Source organism: Eufriesea mexicana, unplaced genomic scaffold, assembly GCF_001483705.2.
Source record: "Eufriesea mexicana isolate 0111107269 unplaced genomic scaffold, ASM148370v2 scaffold6940, whole genome shotgun sequence".
In the NCBI taxonomy this organism is placed as follows: domain Eukaryota; kingdom Metazoa; phylum Arthropoda; class Insecta; order Hymenoptera; family Apidae; genus Eufriesea; species Eufriesea mexicana.
Window position 1 is genome coordinate 6,378 of NW_016914784.1, and position 15,186 is coordinate 21,563.

The 15,186-nt window shown below is 41.5% G+C and overlaps 3 protein-coding genes across 5 annotated transcripts; 2 read left to right on the forward strand and 1 right to left on the reverse strand.

The window, feature by feature from the left end:
* Positions 1–2,074: 2,074 nt before the first annotated feature.
* On the forward strand, positions 2,075–3,688 carry LOC108552526 (uncharacterized). The gene is made up of 4 exons (XM_017907125.1): positions 2,075–2,398; positions 2,475–2,843; positions 2,920–3,273; positions 3,335–3,688. The coding sequence occupies exons 1-4, from the start codon at positions 2,075–2,077 to the stop codon at positions 3,686–3,688; spliced, it is 1,401 nt and encodes a 466-aa protein (XP_017762614.1).
* Positions 3,689–3,958: 270 nt separating this feature from the next.
* Positions 3,959–14,966, reverse strand: LOC108552529 (uncharacterized family 31 glucosidase KIAA1161). Of its 3 annotated transcripts, XM_017907132.1 has the most exons (11): positions 14,815–14,966; positions 11,607–11,887; positions 11,091–11,327; positions 10,679–10,969; positions 10,456–10,550; positions 8,642–8,829; positions 7,435–7,583; positions 6,479–6,697; positions 6,290–6,400; positions 5,207–6,202; positions 3,959–5,116 (listed from the first exon to the last, which is right to left on the reverse strand). In XM_017907132.1, exons 1-11 carry the CDS (start codon positions 14,857–14,859, stop codon positions 4,210–4,212), a joined length of 3,519 nt encoding a protein of 1,172 aa, XP_017762621.1. In that variant the 5' UTR covers positions 14,860–14,966; the 3' UTR covers positions 3,959–4,209. The 3 variants fall into 3 exon arrangements, with proteins under 3 accessions (XP_017762621.1, XP_017762622.1, XP_017762620.1); XM_017907133.1 differs by lacking the exons at positions 8,642–8,829; positions 10,456–10,550; positions 10,679–10,969; ... (1 more) ...; positions 11,607–11,887; positions 14,815–14,966 and adding an exon at positions 8,123–8,283; XM_017907131.1 differs by lacking the exons at positions 7,435–7,583; positions 8,642–8,829; positions 10,456–10,550; ... (2 more) ...; positions 11,607–11,887; positions 14,815–14,966 and adding an exon at positions 6,787–6,888.
* Positions 8,982–10,381, forward strand: LOC108552530 (nucleoside diphosphate kinase homolog 5). Its single transcript, XM_017907134.1, is given in 5 exon segments — positions 8,982–9,331; positions 9,412–9,804; positions 9,867–10,005; positions 10,078–10,217; positions 10,219–10,381. Coding segments are annotated over 5 exon segments (1,062 nt in total). The 5' UTR covers positions 8,982–9,088; the 3' UTR covers positions 10,366–10,381.
* Positions 14,967–15,186: the final 220 nt, after the last annotated feature.

Consider the following 15,186-nt stretch of genomic DNA (forward strand, 5'->3'; position numbering starts at 1 on the left):
AACATTCCAACGGTGAGATATAAACATACCAACGAGGAAGCGCTCGAGCATTATACGAAATACTCGAACGCTCTAACGAAAACAAATCGAACCGAAGTCGTAAAATTTGTGAAAGAAAAGATTTAACCAACGATGAGACATAAGTAAACCAACGACGAAGCATTCGAATATTGTACGAAATACTCGAATGCTGAAAGAAAGACAAATAGAATAAAAAAAATAGAATCTGAAAGAAGAAAGGTAATTAAAGCCTGAAACAAAAAATAATTAGTACCTGAAAGAAAGAATTATTGTTAAATTGTTTAAGAGAGTGGACAATGGCCACTGAATAACCATTGATCTAGCCATCGATGATAAACAAATAAATCAACGACGAAGCATTCGCATATCGTACAAAACACTTGAATGCATAAACAATGAAATCTAGAATAAAAGAAATAGAATCTGGAAAAAAAAGAAAGATAATTAAAACCTGAAACAAAAAGAAAGAATATTAACGCGACCCCCCCGAAGTCGAAGCGACAACTGGCTCGAGCCTGCACGCGGGCCCCTTATATAGCGGCGGCCGGGCGAAGATCGGCGAAAATTTCCGAACTTTACCGATTCCTTTGAAAGTTACATTTCCGCTGTAATAACTAATAATTTATTAACTTCTTTGACTTTTATCGTTAATATACGTTACAAACTATTTGTTAACAACAATTTTAATTTGCTATTGACAATAAATTTATTAATTTAATAACTTTTTGTAAATTATGAATACATTTGAAGGTAAATACGTTATAAGTTCAAGTAATAGCCGGTAATTTATTAATTTTTTCACTTTTATTATAAATTTGCGTTATGAACAATTTGTTATTAACGATATTAATTTGTTATTAGTAATAAATTTGATAATTTACACATAATTTATAAGCTGCTTCCATAGAATAAATTTTCACGATCCGTACATGTCTGTCAAAATATTATTTTATTTCTTCTGCATTTTTGGCTAAAATGAAGTATCACGCGACAAGGACGAAAGTTAGGAGGTTATCTTATACTAATCGCAAAATTGTAAGAAGTTCCTCTAAAACCCCGTATAAGACTAAAAATTTTCGAAAACTGAGGATGATAGAACAATTTCGATTGCGAATTCGTTTCGGGTAATATAAACTCTACGAGAATTACTCAATGGACATTACAGATCAGAGAAAAAGTTAAAATTTGTTAGATAGTGTAATCTGTACGATGAGTAATCGACAACGAGATATAGATATAGATATATGCAATAAGGTAGGAAAGAATTTAGCTTAGAAAATATTTCTTGATCCTTCGCTTCATTTATCTTATCTGTCGCATGTTCAAAATTTGCGTTCATGTAGGCTTCCAATGCCAACTACGACGTGCAATTTTGTAAAAAAAAAACGTGCGAGTCAATTTTTTTCAGTACACGTTCGATGCGTGATTTTTGTACCATATACAGACTTTATCTTCTCTATATTTCTTCGACCTTTCCTTTTGCTAATTTTCATCGATGGAAGAGGAACGTCAGGTAGAACAGCAGAATTTATTATGAACGATAGTCAATTCGACTTCACGGAATTCCGGATTGTCCGGAATGTGTACAGGTACAAATACCATGGAAGATTCTGACGAGAGGAAAATGATAGAACTACAAGAGACAGAAACGGTTAGGTTTCGTTTGCTTTCCCGTTTTTTAACGAGTCTACTGGTTTCCTTATTGGAAAGTAAACTCCAAGATTTTAGTGCATCGACGATGTTTTTTCAGGATACCGAGGAATGTTGCCTGGCACAAAAATACCACGATGGACGTCGGAAGCAGGCAGAATCTTATCACGAGCTTAAACGTAAATGTTGTTTGAGGTGTAACCAGCCAAGGTTCGATATCGCGTCAACGGAAGTGGGAAGGAAACATACGAAAAAGACGAGAGATCAGTTGCAACACTGTCCTTCTTGTCACTGTCCGCCTGAAACAGTGAAATATTCGATGGGAGCAACAAAGTAATGGACAGCAGTTTCAGCAAACTTAATAATGGCAACTTTATTTCGTCATTTCGTTTCTTTTAGAAATATGGATGCTGTCTTGTGCGAATACGAAAATTTTTTGATCAATCCAACGAGTCAGACGTACAAGAAGTTTCAGAGTAACTCGGTTTCGCCGAGACTGTGTCGAGTAGCGCCTTGTAATAATTCGTCAACGTATGGCCATTACCATCCGAGGAAGAGACAGACGAGTAGTCATCGTCGTCAATGTAGGAACGAACAGGATCAGATGCTTTCGATTATGAAGAACACGTTGCATTCTGCTGGAAACGACAGCGACAACGTCCTTTACGAATATCCACGATTTGCGAGGAACAGTTATAAGAAGGAGAGTTATTGGGGGGACGACCAGGTAAATAATCGTTATACGTATCTCAACTCGTTGGAATTTGTTTCCGGATATGAAAACTAATACGTTTGTAAAATAGATGGTAACAGGTGTCATAAAAGCAGCGAATGTAGACTGCGAGACTGTGGAGAAATGTATGCAACACAAGAAAGAACGACTTCTGAAATCAGAACCATGGTCCCCGAGGCAATGTGTCGAAAAGACGAACAAGTTAAACGCGAACGAAAGATACAGGTTAGAAGAGCATAAAGACGACGAGTACACGAGGGGTAGATTGAGATTCGACTTGTCCAAACACAGTAGTACGAAGAAAATCGATCTGGACGAAGATATCGAGCATGACAAAAGCAAGCAAGGAAGAAAGAAAACTAACTTTTCGACGAATAAACTTTCTATCTTGAAATGTCGTTCGCAAAGTTTATCGAGAAATAAAAACGTCGAAGACCTGGTAAATTTTTAAGCCTTCCTTTTGTCGTCGAACGTGAACTTCGTAATTTCAATTATCTTATTGGATACTTTTTTAGTCGAAGCAGAAGGTTTCGACGATTGATAGGAATGACTATTCGAAAGAGACGGATCTATCTAAAGAAGTGGAAGATAGGTCGATGTATAAGTCGTGCCAACGATCCACCGCGCGACAGGATTCTCCTTGTAGTCCTGGCAAGGAATCGACCAGTAACACGGATGAAAGTCGAGATGATATGTACTGCGAGTTGGTCGTTAAAGACGAAGAACAGGATCCTCTTCATAAAAAGAATATTCACGCAGGTGGAGATCTGGACCTTGATCTCGATCTGCATACAATTAAAAGTAACATCATCGATCTGATCGATCGGGTTATTAGCAAGACATTCACCACTTCATCGGGCCAGCAAAAGGTCTAGAAAAATTCGTGGATTGTATATTTCCTGGAATGTACTCATTTCGATTACCTTTCAGAATGCAGAATCGAATCGGGAATTAACGGAACAAGGATTTTCGATAGAAATAATACGTGCCCTGCGCGGCGATTATTGCGAACTATTCACAGAGGATCTACTGAGCAATTATCGGATACCGGCTGATCGTATTAAGCGTTTGAAAAATCTTCGATGGAAGCATATGCAACACATCCAGAATGAATTCAACAAATTATGCAATCTACAAAAGTTTCTAGATCAGTACTCTCCGAGGCAATCGTTATCCGCGTTTCAATTTAATTCGAACGCAGTCGAGCAACGGGTGGAAGATCGGCAGCAAGAGCAAGAGCAAGAAGAACAAGGCGAACAACCGAATTTGGGTACGATTTCGTGAAGATTTCAAGAATCGTCTTAACGAGATTAAATTTTCACAATTATACAGGACCGTGCGTCGTTGAACACGCAAATATTTATTCAACATTAGATATAATAACGCAATGACAAGAATAGATGTTTAGTTTACTAGTATTGCATCCTCTATTGAACACGTTTGTACCCGATTATCGAAGACCGACAGAACACGGGGTTTTATTAACAAAATACACACGATATAAAATAAAATAAATATATTTTTGATATATAAAGAAATAAATACTTTCAGGGCATTAAAGTGTCATAGACTTAATATTTCTTAACATTCTTATCAGCTACTTATCAGCTACGTATTTATTAAAAATGGGACAGAAACGCGTCAGTATCTTTCTGACCTCAACTTTATTTTACTCTTCTTCTTTTCGTCAAATTCGCTTAAAAATCCTTGAAATTTGACCGTACAACTGGTCGAACTGGTATACGAAAATTTCCAACGAATTTTCTATATACAAAAACACATGAGAATATTCGATTAGCTGTCGATTAAAATCTCGTATTGTCCGGCATTTTTACAAAGTACGCGACTTTGTCTTCGGCCACTCTGTAATTGTGGATCCATCTAGATCCTTTTCTAAGGCTATCGTCGATTCCATCTCTCCATACACCTGCGGGTAAATAAACCTCTCTCTGTCTGCTACCGGAATAGAGAACAGGGGCCACTATAAGTTCCTCTCCCACGGAAAATTCGTCGACGACCACATGGCAAGCTGGATCCGCTGGATCCAACATCCATAATGGTCGAATTATCGGTAGACCAGTATCGAGCGTTTCTTTCGCGTATTTCTTTAGCAGTGGCGTTACAGTTTTTTGCCTTAACGTGGTCAATCTCTTGGCTATTTCCAACACGGATTCATCCGAATATTTGCTGGGTAGATGAGTGAAGCGTATCACCGGTAAAAATGTAGAGAGTTGCAACCATCTGATGTACAACTCCTTGTCTGGCAAATTCACTTCGAAATCGTTATCGGGATTATTATCCGACATGGGCAGAGCTACGTCTCCGCCAACTGCGCCTGGCATAATGAACGGATAACCTATCATCCCATAGGTCAGAACCGTCGGGATAACAGTCTTGATGGCTTTCCAGGAAGAAGAGAAAGGCGGAAGGGAGACAAAAACGGGTGTTCGAGGCCTGGAAATTGCGCCCGAGACACCGATCACCGGTACAGATCCCAAAATTGAGTTAATGAATATCGTTTTATAGTGATCCGGATTAGTCAAAGGTTGTTCGCATTTGTAGTAATGAGGCATGTCTTGTGCCGTACCCAAATCAAGATAGTACGAGTCTACGTGATACTTGGTGATCAAACTTTCAAGCTTGGACTGCAGCCAAGGCAGAGTTTTATTATTCGTGGCGTCCAGAACGCCAACGCTGTTACTCTGTTTATACCTGCGAAGAAAAATCTTTATCTTAACGACTGACTGTGTTATTGGCGAAGGAAATCGTGGCGAGAGAAAACGAAGGAAACGGAAATCTTACCTGGTGAGGGCGGGTATCCTATACCCGCTTTCTCTCTCGGATATCAGTAGTCTATTCGATACGGCGTCTCTAAAATTGATAGACTCCGTCGATATGAAAGGCTGGATAGTGAACACGATTCTAAATCCTCGACGGTGAATAATGTTGATCGTTTCTTCCATCGAGGGAAATCGTTCCTCGTCCAACACGAAATCACCTGGACTGGGTTGCCATTCTTCGCTCAATAGAACGTGACCTTGTCGCAAGAAGCCTAGAGCTATTACATCCTCGGTATAATTATACACCGCGGCTTCGCTGGTCGGTGAAATTTGCCAGACTGGTTCGGATAACAACGAATGAATCGCGTGAAGTTCATCCGGCTTGAGACCGTCGCATAGAGACTTTTCGGCCATCGAAGAATGCAAAGTCTTCATATTATCCGTGGCACAAATCGTGTAATTTAATTGAGGGAATGGCGTGAGATGGTTAATGTAAGCGAAGGCATCGTGCTTGGCTTGCAAACAAAAGTTGTTGCTTCTGTTGGCATTGATGGACACGTAAAGAGGCGTTTCCGAATCGACCAGTATCGTAGCACCTTTCGAGTTCAAGAAGTATCTTCTGAGTACATTGCCAAAAGGATGTTTGGTGATATCACCGGTAACAAAGGGGCTCAGTTCTAGGCGGCCACGTTCAAGAGGATAAGGCATGTTCTGCACTTGGCCACCGCCATACCAATGTCCCCTTTTCGGTGACCAGTCGAAACAATCTTTGGGATTGTAGTAAGAACCGAGACTTTGCCAGGTGACGTGGTAACAGTGCATATCTGGGAGTTTCGTGTGAGCGAGGTACAAACGTGCCTGCTGAAGCCACTCGAGGCAAACCGAGTCTTGCTTCTGATGATGAGACAGACACGGAAATACCCCGGTATCGGTAGGTATTCCCTCCCCGAGTCGGGCCGCGATCACTTCGGCTTCGGTACTACTGTACACGTGCATCACTCGTTCATTTTTGTTGAACCTGCAAACAACAACGGTATTTTCCGACGTGTCTCCGCGCGTGTCAAATGCTATTGCGAATTTCATTCGCGGTATCGTTTCTGCTTACCTAAATTTGTCGAAGTAGGCTCGTTGAAGAACATGTTGAGTGTAGTAAATATGTGCAAATCCCACGAGGAAAACGACACAGAGAAACAATATTCCGACGAAAGCTCGAAGTCTGCGAAAAATCGTAGAAATAAACGTGTAAAGTCTAACTAAAATATTACCGTAGTTACGCTTTAACGAAGATGTTTACCGATAATCAGCGTTCTGCCTCTTCTTACTGCTACGTAGAGCTTGAGGAATGGACAATTGAAGTTTTTCCTTGAGCAAGCTACTAATGCTGTTAACGCTCGTTATCGTGGAATTCGCGCTTTGCCCCCCGGAAAGTTCCATCGGATCGTTTCCTAATTTTTGATTCATCATTGGTGATATAACTCTGCTTTTTCTTCGAGGAGGAGCTTGCAACGGCACTCTAAACGACACGAAACAGAGAATTAAAGCTATACGTATCTCTAATTAGAAGCCTAGAAAAAAAAGCCTTCTTTTATTCGCTTCTTTTACCTTTGCAGAGACATAGCACTACCGACGTCGTATCTTGGAATCATTTTCGATTCGAAACTTCACAAAAGTAACGATTGTATTCAATGTTCATCGAACGTATTAATTGTCAGATTAGTGAACGATTAAAACAAAGAGCGTAGTTTATTCGACCTCGCGTGCAAAATGACTGGTAGGAGGAGCGAAGAACAAAGCAAGCACTTGAAAAGCCTCAAAATCTCGAGAGCAAACACTTTGTTAATCTCACCAAGTGCATCGTAAATTACACGAAACAACGATACGCAACACCGTGACACGAAATACGCGGAAATCTGTTGGTGTAAAAGGCTGCTAATGGTCAAATACCGACTGACTGACTGGTGCGATGATTGGGAGAGTCTCGGTCGTACTCGTAGCGCGATAACCCTGAAGCGATATAAAGAAGGTCGAATCCGAAGATGATCCTCGCAACGAGCATACACGATTCTTCAGAAAAACGAGCTCTGATTTCGGTCAGTTTCGCGAAGAATTCGCACGCGAACATCCGCGCTACCGGCGAACATTGTCTTTACATTTTTCTTTTTCACTCTTTCTTGAACTATTTTTTCGGAACCGAAACGCGAGGCACAAGACGCGAGTGAAAGAAATTTCGAGAATCGTTACGATGTCTACGCGTAGATGGAGAGAGAGAGAGAGAGAGAGAGGGATTCTTCCTCGGTTTCAGAACCGAGTGGACTTCCATTGGGCGTTGAACCGCTATTGCTAAACGTCACACTGCTGCTGTCGTCGCTCACCGATCTTGCGAATTTTGAGGCGGTTCCCTGCGAAAGGTGCAACCAGACGTGAGCACTGCGTCAGCGATGGAATCGACGATTCGTTTTACTAACAAGGATACCCACGAAACGCGGACAAAAGAAATGCACGAATACTCATTGTCGCACTGTCTTACCCAGCATGTGACACGAAAAGCGCGAAAGGTGAAATCGCGATGGGTAGCAATGGAAAGTGAGACCTGCTGCTCCGAGTGATATTCGAGAACTACTCTCGCAGAAACGTAGAACGGCGCAGTACGGTGAATGCATAGGTTGACGATTGTAAATATTACGTAATCATCGAGAAATCGTGTTTTTTCACGGACGAATCGTGAATACCTTAGTATTCGTTTAGCTGATCGAAACTGAAGTGAGATTGAAACATCAGAATGTTTAGAATCGTCCGAATTTTAGGATATTCTATTCTTTGAAAAATTTAACGAAATTTTTGCGTATTCAGAGGATAACGATTCTCAGAGCAGCGTTTCCTCACCGTTTGGTAATTTCAAAGATTCGCGATGCGTCGTGTCTAGAAGTAGAAAACGAACCTCTTTTATCACGTCCAGTTTTATATTTCCAACATCAGATAATGCTCTTTCCACGGAATGGACAGAGCTATATTTATGGTCCTTGACATCCTTTTCGTACATAGACAACAACGGTGTTCTTTCCTCTATGTTTCTCACGTAAACAACGAACGCGTGCTACTGCGTATTAAAATCTTATCGAACGTGGCGTTGTTCGATGTCGTAATTAAAATTAACGGGAATGGAATTTACGTGAATGAAAGGTGCGTCTGTGGTGTAATATGCCACGAATGAATTACTCCTCGCCAACGAAAAATAGTTCTCTTTCAAATTCCTTCACGGAGTTCGGTAAACACGTGCCGATAATTGCGACGAGACAACGCAACGTTGCTGTTAAGACCTTTACTGGGCGCAGACTGTCATTGATTATTCACAGTCAGGGATAGACGCGATGTTTGATTCGCGAATGCCAGGGGGAAGGTTTGTTTACGCGAACCTAGCCAAGAGAACAAATATCTTCTGTCGATTCTTTCAACTTACCTTTTGTCCGTCGATTCGCAGATCCTCCATCTCGTCGAGATTACTAGGCATCGAAATGCTCGTCTTACGTATTCGCCTTGTGTGTGGTATCGCAAGTGTTTCTGGGCCTCTCGTCTCCGTATTTCCGTGGTCAGTAATTTCTCGAATTTCTCCAACTTCTGTGGCCTTGGCCGTTTTATCCGCGGTATCTGAAAATCGTGAATTATTCTTTATTCGCAAACTTTACTTGATCATCGTTACTTTCGTTATTTGTACGCTTTATTGGCGCAACGTTATTAATTCTATCGTGCCAGTACCGATATTTTTAACGTTACTTTGTTTTCGATACCTACTATTTTTGAAACGTCAGTAACTATAACCTCGGTGAAGGATGTTAATTGCGAACACGTTTCCCGTTGTTGGATCGTACAAATAGACAACGGACGTGATCGATAAGGAGGACGAAAAATGTGCGACTGCCCTGCAGACGGTGATAAAAAGGTCTTGGAAACGGTGACGCTCTTCAGGAAATGCCCAAAGCCATATCGTCCAGGGAAAGACATAACCGAACCATGGAGCTGCGACACAATTTCGAACAAGGATGCATATAGTCCCGTGGATTCTTCGCAATCGGGCCTTGGATATACCGTTTGCGCCTCACCGAAAGGATCGCAGTCGATCTCGAGCAGCTTTACCAGTTCCTCCAAAGTGGTAATTGTTTCGTAATATTTTGCTCCACCTTCGAATAACTCTGACTTTTCTCGAGTTATATTAATTCTAGTAACGCTTAGTACAAGTTCGTCAGTCCTCGAGAATGCGAGTGTCTCGGAGAAGTCGAAGAAGAAGCTTGGAAGCCACCGATTTTCTCGTTCGAGCCTTGCATCGACGAAGAGGAGGTTGAAGGGATACCGGATGTCGAATGCACGCTGGCGATCATAAAACCGGAAGCAGTAGTTTACAGGAAACAAATCGAGCGACGTATATTCGAGGAGGGTTTCGAGGTTCACCAAACGCGATGGCTGCAGCTCACGCCGGAACAGGTGTCTGAGTTTTACTCGGATAAGTATGGACAGCTGAACTTTGCTCATCTCGTTGCCTACATGGCATCCGGTCCCATAATCGTTCACGTTTTGGCTAAGCGACGTGCAGTTCAAGAGTGGAGATTGCTCATAGGGCCAACGAAAGTAATTTGCGAATGGTATTCGCTATAATTATCGCGAAAACGTATAATTCCCAAATATTTCAGGTCGTGGAAGCTCGTTTATATTATCCCGAAAGTATAAGAGCAAGATACGGTAGAAGAGGCGAGGATTTTAAAAATGCCGTTCATGGAAGTAACACTCGAGAAGAGGCGGAAAAGGAAATTCATTTCTTCTTTCCCGAATGTATGAATTTTACAGTCACGAGATTCAAACGTTTTCCAGGAGGTTGTCGATACCTTTATTTTCGTGTTTCAGCGATAATCGAACCCGTGTTGAAAGATCAAGTAGCAGTGGATTATCTATGGGAAGTACTTAATCCCGTATTGGTGGAAGCTCTGTCTACGGTAAAACGAACAATTTGTAGTCTTTTATTTCATCGAACTTCGATAATCGAGTATGAAAGTAACGGCTTGCGAACATTTTGTTACACAGTGTTGCAAATTAAAGCCTGCAGACCCTATCCTATGGCTTGCCAATTGGTTGATCACGAACAATCCTAATAAACCAAAGTTACCCGAAGATCTCGCCATGATCCACTCATGAATATCAAAATTTATGCTTCTTTGTTTCCTTTCCTGTTCTCTCTCGAGGCTTGTAAATTTTGCGTTACTAATAAAGCAGAAGTTACCTCACCTATTGTGTCTGTTTCCTTTCGAGATTCGTGACGTTGACATGGTATTCTCCTGTTGATTGATCTTTTTTGCGTTCCGTTTAAGATAGGACTGTACCTTAGGAAAGAATTACGCATAATGTTAACGAGTGATAAAGACAGTTACAGCATCGATGATATTTGAACCTTCTGTTTAAATTACAAAGTTAAATACCGGTTGACTCGAAGACGTATAATACGACATACCTCGAAGTTACCAAATTTTGCACGACGTTCACCAGTTGTTCATCTTCGAAAAACCCGTGACCAAGTGTCTCATTTTTCTTAATTAGCATACAATGTTTTTCTTCGATATTTTCGGCAACATCCACTGCAGTGTTCCTATCGTTTCCCACCGAAAGTTTGTCCCTGTCACGAGATGAATCACAGTTCTCGAAGTAACTCACACTCGACAAGTGATTTGCTTTCGACAGGTAGAGATTATTCCTCTTATGGGCACGATTTGTTTCGTCCGACCGTGACCCCCAAGTGGAGCTCCTACATCCAAAAAATGAACCCGTAATTGGTTTCCCTTAAACCGACATCTTTCATTCGAGATTCTTTTTGCCTTTTATCTTAGAAATCGAACAACGTGAGCGAAATCGAGATTACGTTCTACCTAGGACGTTCTTCATTCACGAAACGCACTCTTGCAACTGTCCCACCAGTGTGCTCGTGATCGAAATCATCGCACGTGATTTCCGGCGTCGTGCCGATTAATCCATTGTCGTCTGGAATTTTCTGATCGTTCCGTAGGCCACCGTTCCTTCGTGTCGTCGTCCCACCGTTCTGCACCTTTTTCCTCGCTGATTTTTGCGGCGGTTCCGGCGAACAGTATTTTTCTCCACTCGATGACCTATAAATAATTAACAAGCGGTAGAGCACGTTTGCAAAATTCAGCGACACGTATATTTAAAACTCTCGTGCTTCCATCCACGGTTGTATAATTCATTGCGTACAATCACATCTAAATTATACCAAGTGTCTCTCACAGTTCTTGCTATTATACCCTGTCGAGATTGCAAATTTAACGGTGAATGGCCGTAACAAATTAAAAGTATGTTTCAACGAAGAGAGCTTAAAAATGAAGAAGCACTCGCGGATCCCTGGCGTTTAGTAGAGATAATGTTTTTACCTGTTGGAAGAGTGCCAAGGATCCACCCAGGTGGGTTCGACGGAGCTCGTTTCTAAAGCCCCACTAGCAGGAAGACGTTCCAGCACGTTGCTGTAGACTGGCTTGTACCAAGGCGACGGGATTCTGACTATTTTACCCGAAGACAAAGATTCCTGTAGCGTATTTCCGTTCTGTTGCGGGAATAAGATCGACAAGGAAACGCCTCGTCGTTCTGCCAAGCCGACTGGATCGACACTGGCTACTCTGACGTCCCAGGGATCGACGATGGAGAGCAATACTTTCTGCGCAAAGAGAATAAGGATGGAGAGAGTATGGTAGAGGAAAGAGGGGCAATCAGAAGAGTACCGTCGCCGGAGATGGCTAGTTAAAGTTGATTAAAGTTATGCGTGGTACCGTCAGTTGGACCAAAGCGAAACGAGAGGGATCATCTTGAGCCGCGTCCATCGTGGCAAAGAATCTATCACGCTCGAGGAAGAAAAGAGTAATTTTAAGGTTTATAAGGTGTTGCTCGAAGCAGTGGAGAACTACGAATGAACGGGTTTTGCTTGAAAGCAATTCCAGCTGTGAAAGGTGACAAATTCTGATCCGAATTCGAGGAACTTGGAACTCGGAAAGATCGTCCCCCGCGGACATAATCGTACATCTCGAACAAGCTCGTTAAAGAGGCATCGGATTATAGTATTTACACTCGATTAATCATTGAAAGTAGCATCGGGTTGACAGTTTGACGCGTCCATGCTGTTCGAATTACATAATGAAAATTGATAATGTCTTATATGTCACGAGTGCTATCTCGTTTTCTATTTTAAGAGCACGAATCAAATTTCAGATCGTCGCCTGATTTTCTGCGTTAATTTCAGCCTCTGGAAGATAAAATCGCTCGGTCTCTTTAAAAGCGCATAAAGGCCACGCAAAGGTCTCGTAATGCGAAACAAACACGGAGGAAACTTAAATTCCAATTCGATGCTATGTTTGGCAGAAGCAAATATTAGACAATTAAGTGGTCCAACAATACAGGGATTTGCGTGTTGCATTTATTCGCTACATCACAAATATATTTGCAAACTGTACACCCAGTAGAATAGTCGGTATTATCAAGGGGGCCATATCTTGTTTACGCTCGGTAGAGCAACGAACAGAGTTTTAAACAAACGAGACAATAAAGCGATTAAAAGAAGCATGCAAAGGCTACATGGTTTAAATCGGTCGCGATTAACGAACAAATTATATTTTCCTAGATGTTCCTTTCCTGCCATTCGTTATCGATACAATGGGTCGTATTGAAAAACGTAAGTATTAAAAACGATGTTATTTTAAACTGTATTCAACGAAATATCATTAACGTTCAACGCGTGACTCTGTAGATTACCTATGACCCACGCTGCATAGCAACCTCCCTCCGTATTCTACGAAAACACTTGCCGCGCTGTGTACACGTAATTGACCGTTAATTGCAGCATTCGATGTTTGCCGTTTTGCGAAATGAATAGTTTTCAGACGAACGAACAGAATCATCGTGACAAAAGCGTGAAAAGTTTGCGTGGAGGAGCAGCAACGTTCCAAACGACATGCCAGTCGCGAGACCGCCATTGTTTCTCGTTGAACTGGCATTCAGATGCCGGGGATTTTGTGTTTTCAATGAAACGGAACAAGGAGGAAAATTAACAACGATGATCTCATTCGCATGGTCGATTCGTTTGCACGAGGAGATGCGAGTTTTCCGTGAAATTAGGTTAATAGCCGTAGAAACAGTAAGATGACTTTCGACCTCGAACGAAAGAACGAGTTGTAACTCGATGCAACGTTCGCGCCAGCTTTCAATTTTTCCTCGCCTCGATATATTTCGAGTCGGATTACGAATACCTTTGCTGCATTTCCGTGATCACTCTGCCGCAAAGTTGATTATAATTTACATAATATGTCAACATTTCTCGTGCGCGTACTTTACTCCGTATTTAGTTCGATACGTAACCTCTAACGTGCTGACATCCTGTCGAAAACAAATTTCTCAAACTCTGCGCAGAAGTGGCAGCGTACTCACCGAGTCTCATTCAGTTATGTAACTCCGTTATGCAAGTGGCGATTTTAAAGAAAGAGAAGCTTTGTCGAATCTGTCATCGATGAATATCACTGTCATTGGAGAATAGATGGTTCGATTGGTATGATCTGTAATCTGTATCTTGATAATTATTGAATATTAGATAAACAATTCGGATGCCTCGATGTGCAAAACACGAGGGAACTAAAGTTAGCACGAAGGTGTAACGAAAAGGCAAACAGTAGTCGGTAGATCCATAAATCAGACTGACGATTAAGGACAAATTCGCCAGCGGAAGTATCGGTTTATAAAATAAAAGATTTATATTCTCATTGTCTTTCGAATTCTTTTCTCGATTGTTCCTTGAATAGCTTTCACGGTATTTTCATTTTCACGCGGTTCGGTGCACTTTTTGATTCTAGGAATAGGGGATAAGTGGGAAAGCTAGATAAGTAGTTTGACGTCAGAAGGACCGTCTTCTAACGCAATGAATTCGTGGGAAAGTTCCCCGAATAAGGATCATTTACTATAAATAGCACTTAATTATCATACGTTTCACTTCTCGATGCAAGCTAAAAGTATTCGTTTTTCTCGTTGAAAAAAATATTACTATATATCGATATGGCTGTTCGCGGAAGCTGGCGAATAAAAACGAATGCATAGATCTCTATTGCTTTATATAATTCCTCGGTAGGGAAAATTCTTGTTCTCAAATATATCGACGGAGTTGAACGCAATTTTAAGATGGTGTAAATCAACGCGTCAATTGTTGAACGGTGTGAAAGTTACGTAACAAAGGTTTGTTCGCGCGAAGAATTTTCACTGATCTCGTACTCTATTCGAGAAATAATTTGCAAACGTTCGAGTGAAAGAAAGAAGCAATTGTAGCCAGCAACGATGAATCGGCTGCAATTTCGATCTGACAAAGTTCTCTGAAGCATACAGCTCTCGTAAAAGAGAACACGTAAATAAATCATTGGAAATGGTTCACGAAAGGGGAAGCATAGAACGAAACTGGAAGAAAATAGAGCGCGACTTTCTCGCGATATTTAACGGGGATCCTTATCGCTTGGAAGGTTCGCCACGGTGCTAGTATAAAATCGATTATAGTAATTATCGTGGATCACGTTGCTCGAACGAGCGGAAAAAGACAAAAGGCGGTTCACTCACCTTTTGGCTATCGGTCCTCTTCCGTTTCCTCTTTAATCTTTCCATTGTTCGGGACCGACCGTTGAAACCGGCTGATCGCACTGACGATTTTCAGACTTTCGTGCAAATTCTAACGCGAATACGGGCTATTAGGTGAGAGAGCCTCCACCTTCGAAGACAGGTGGTTTTAGACTGATCTTCCGTTCCTTATATCGGCAACCACTTAGCGATATCTTCCGAGACCGCGTTCAATGTATCGGTAACGCGTTCGCGTGTGCATACACACTCTCGGATTTGCACGCGTTCACTAATACATAAAAACGGAGACCGCATAGTTGTATATGTACAAGATACGTCCCTCTTTCCGCCCACGGACAACCGATATCGATAAAT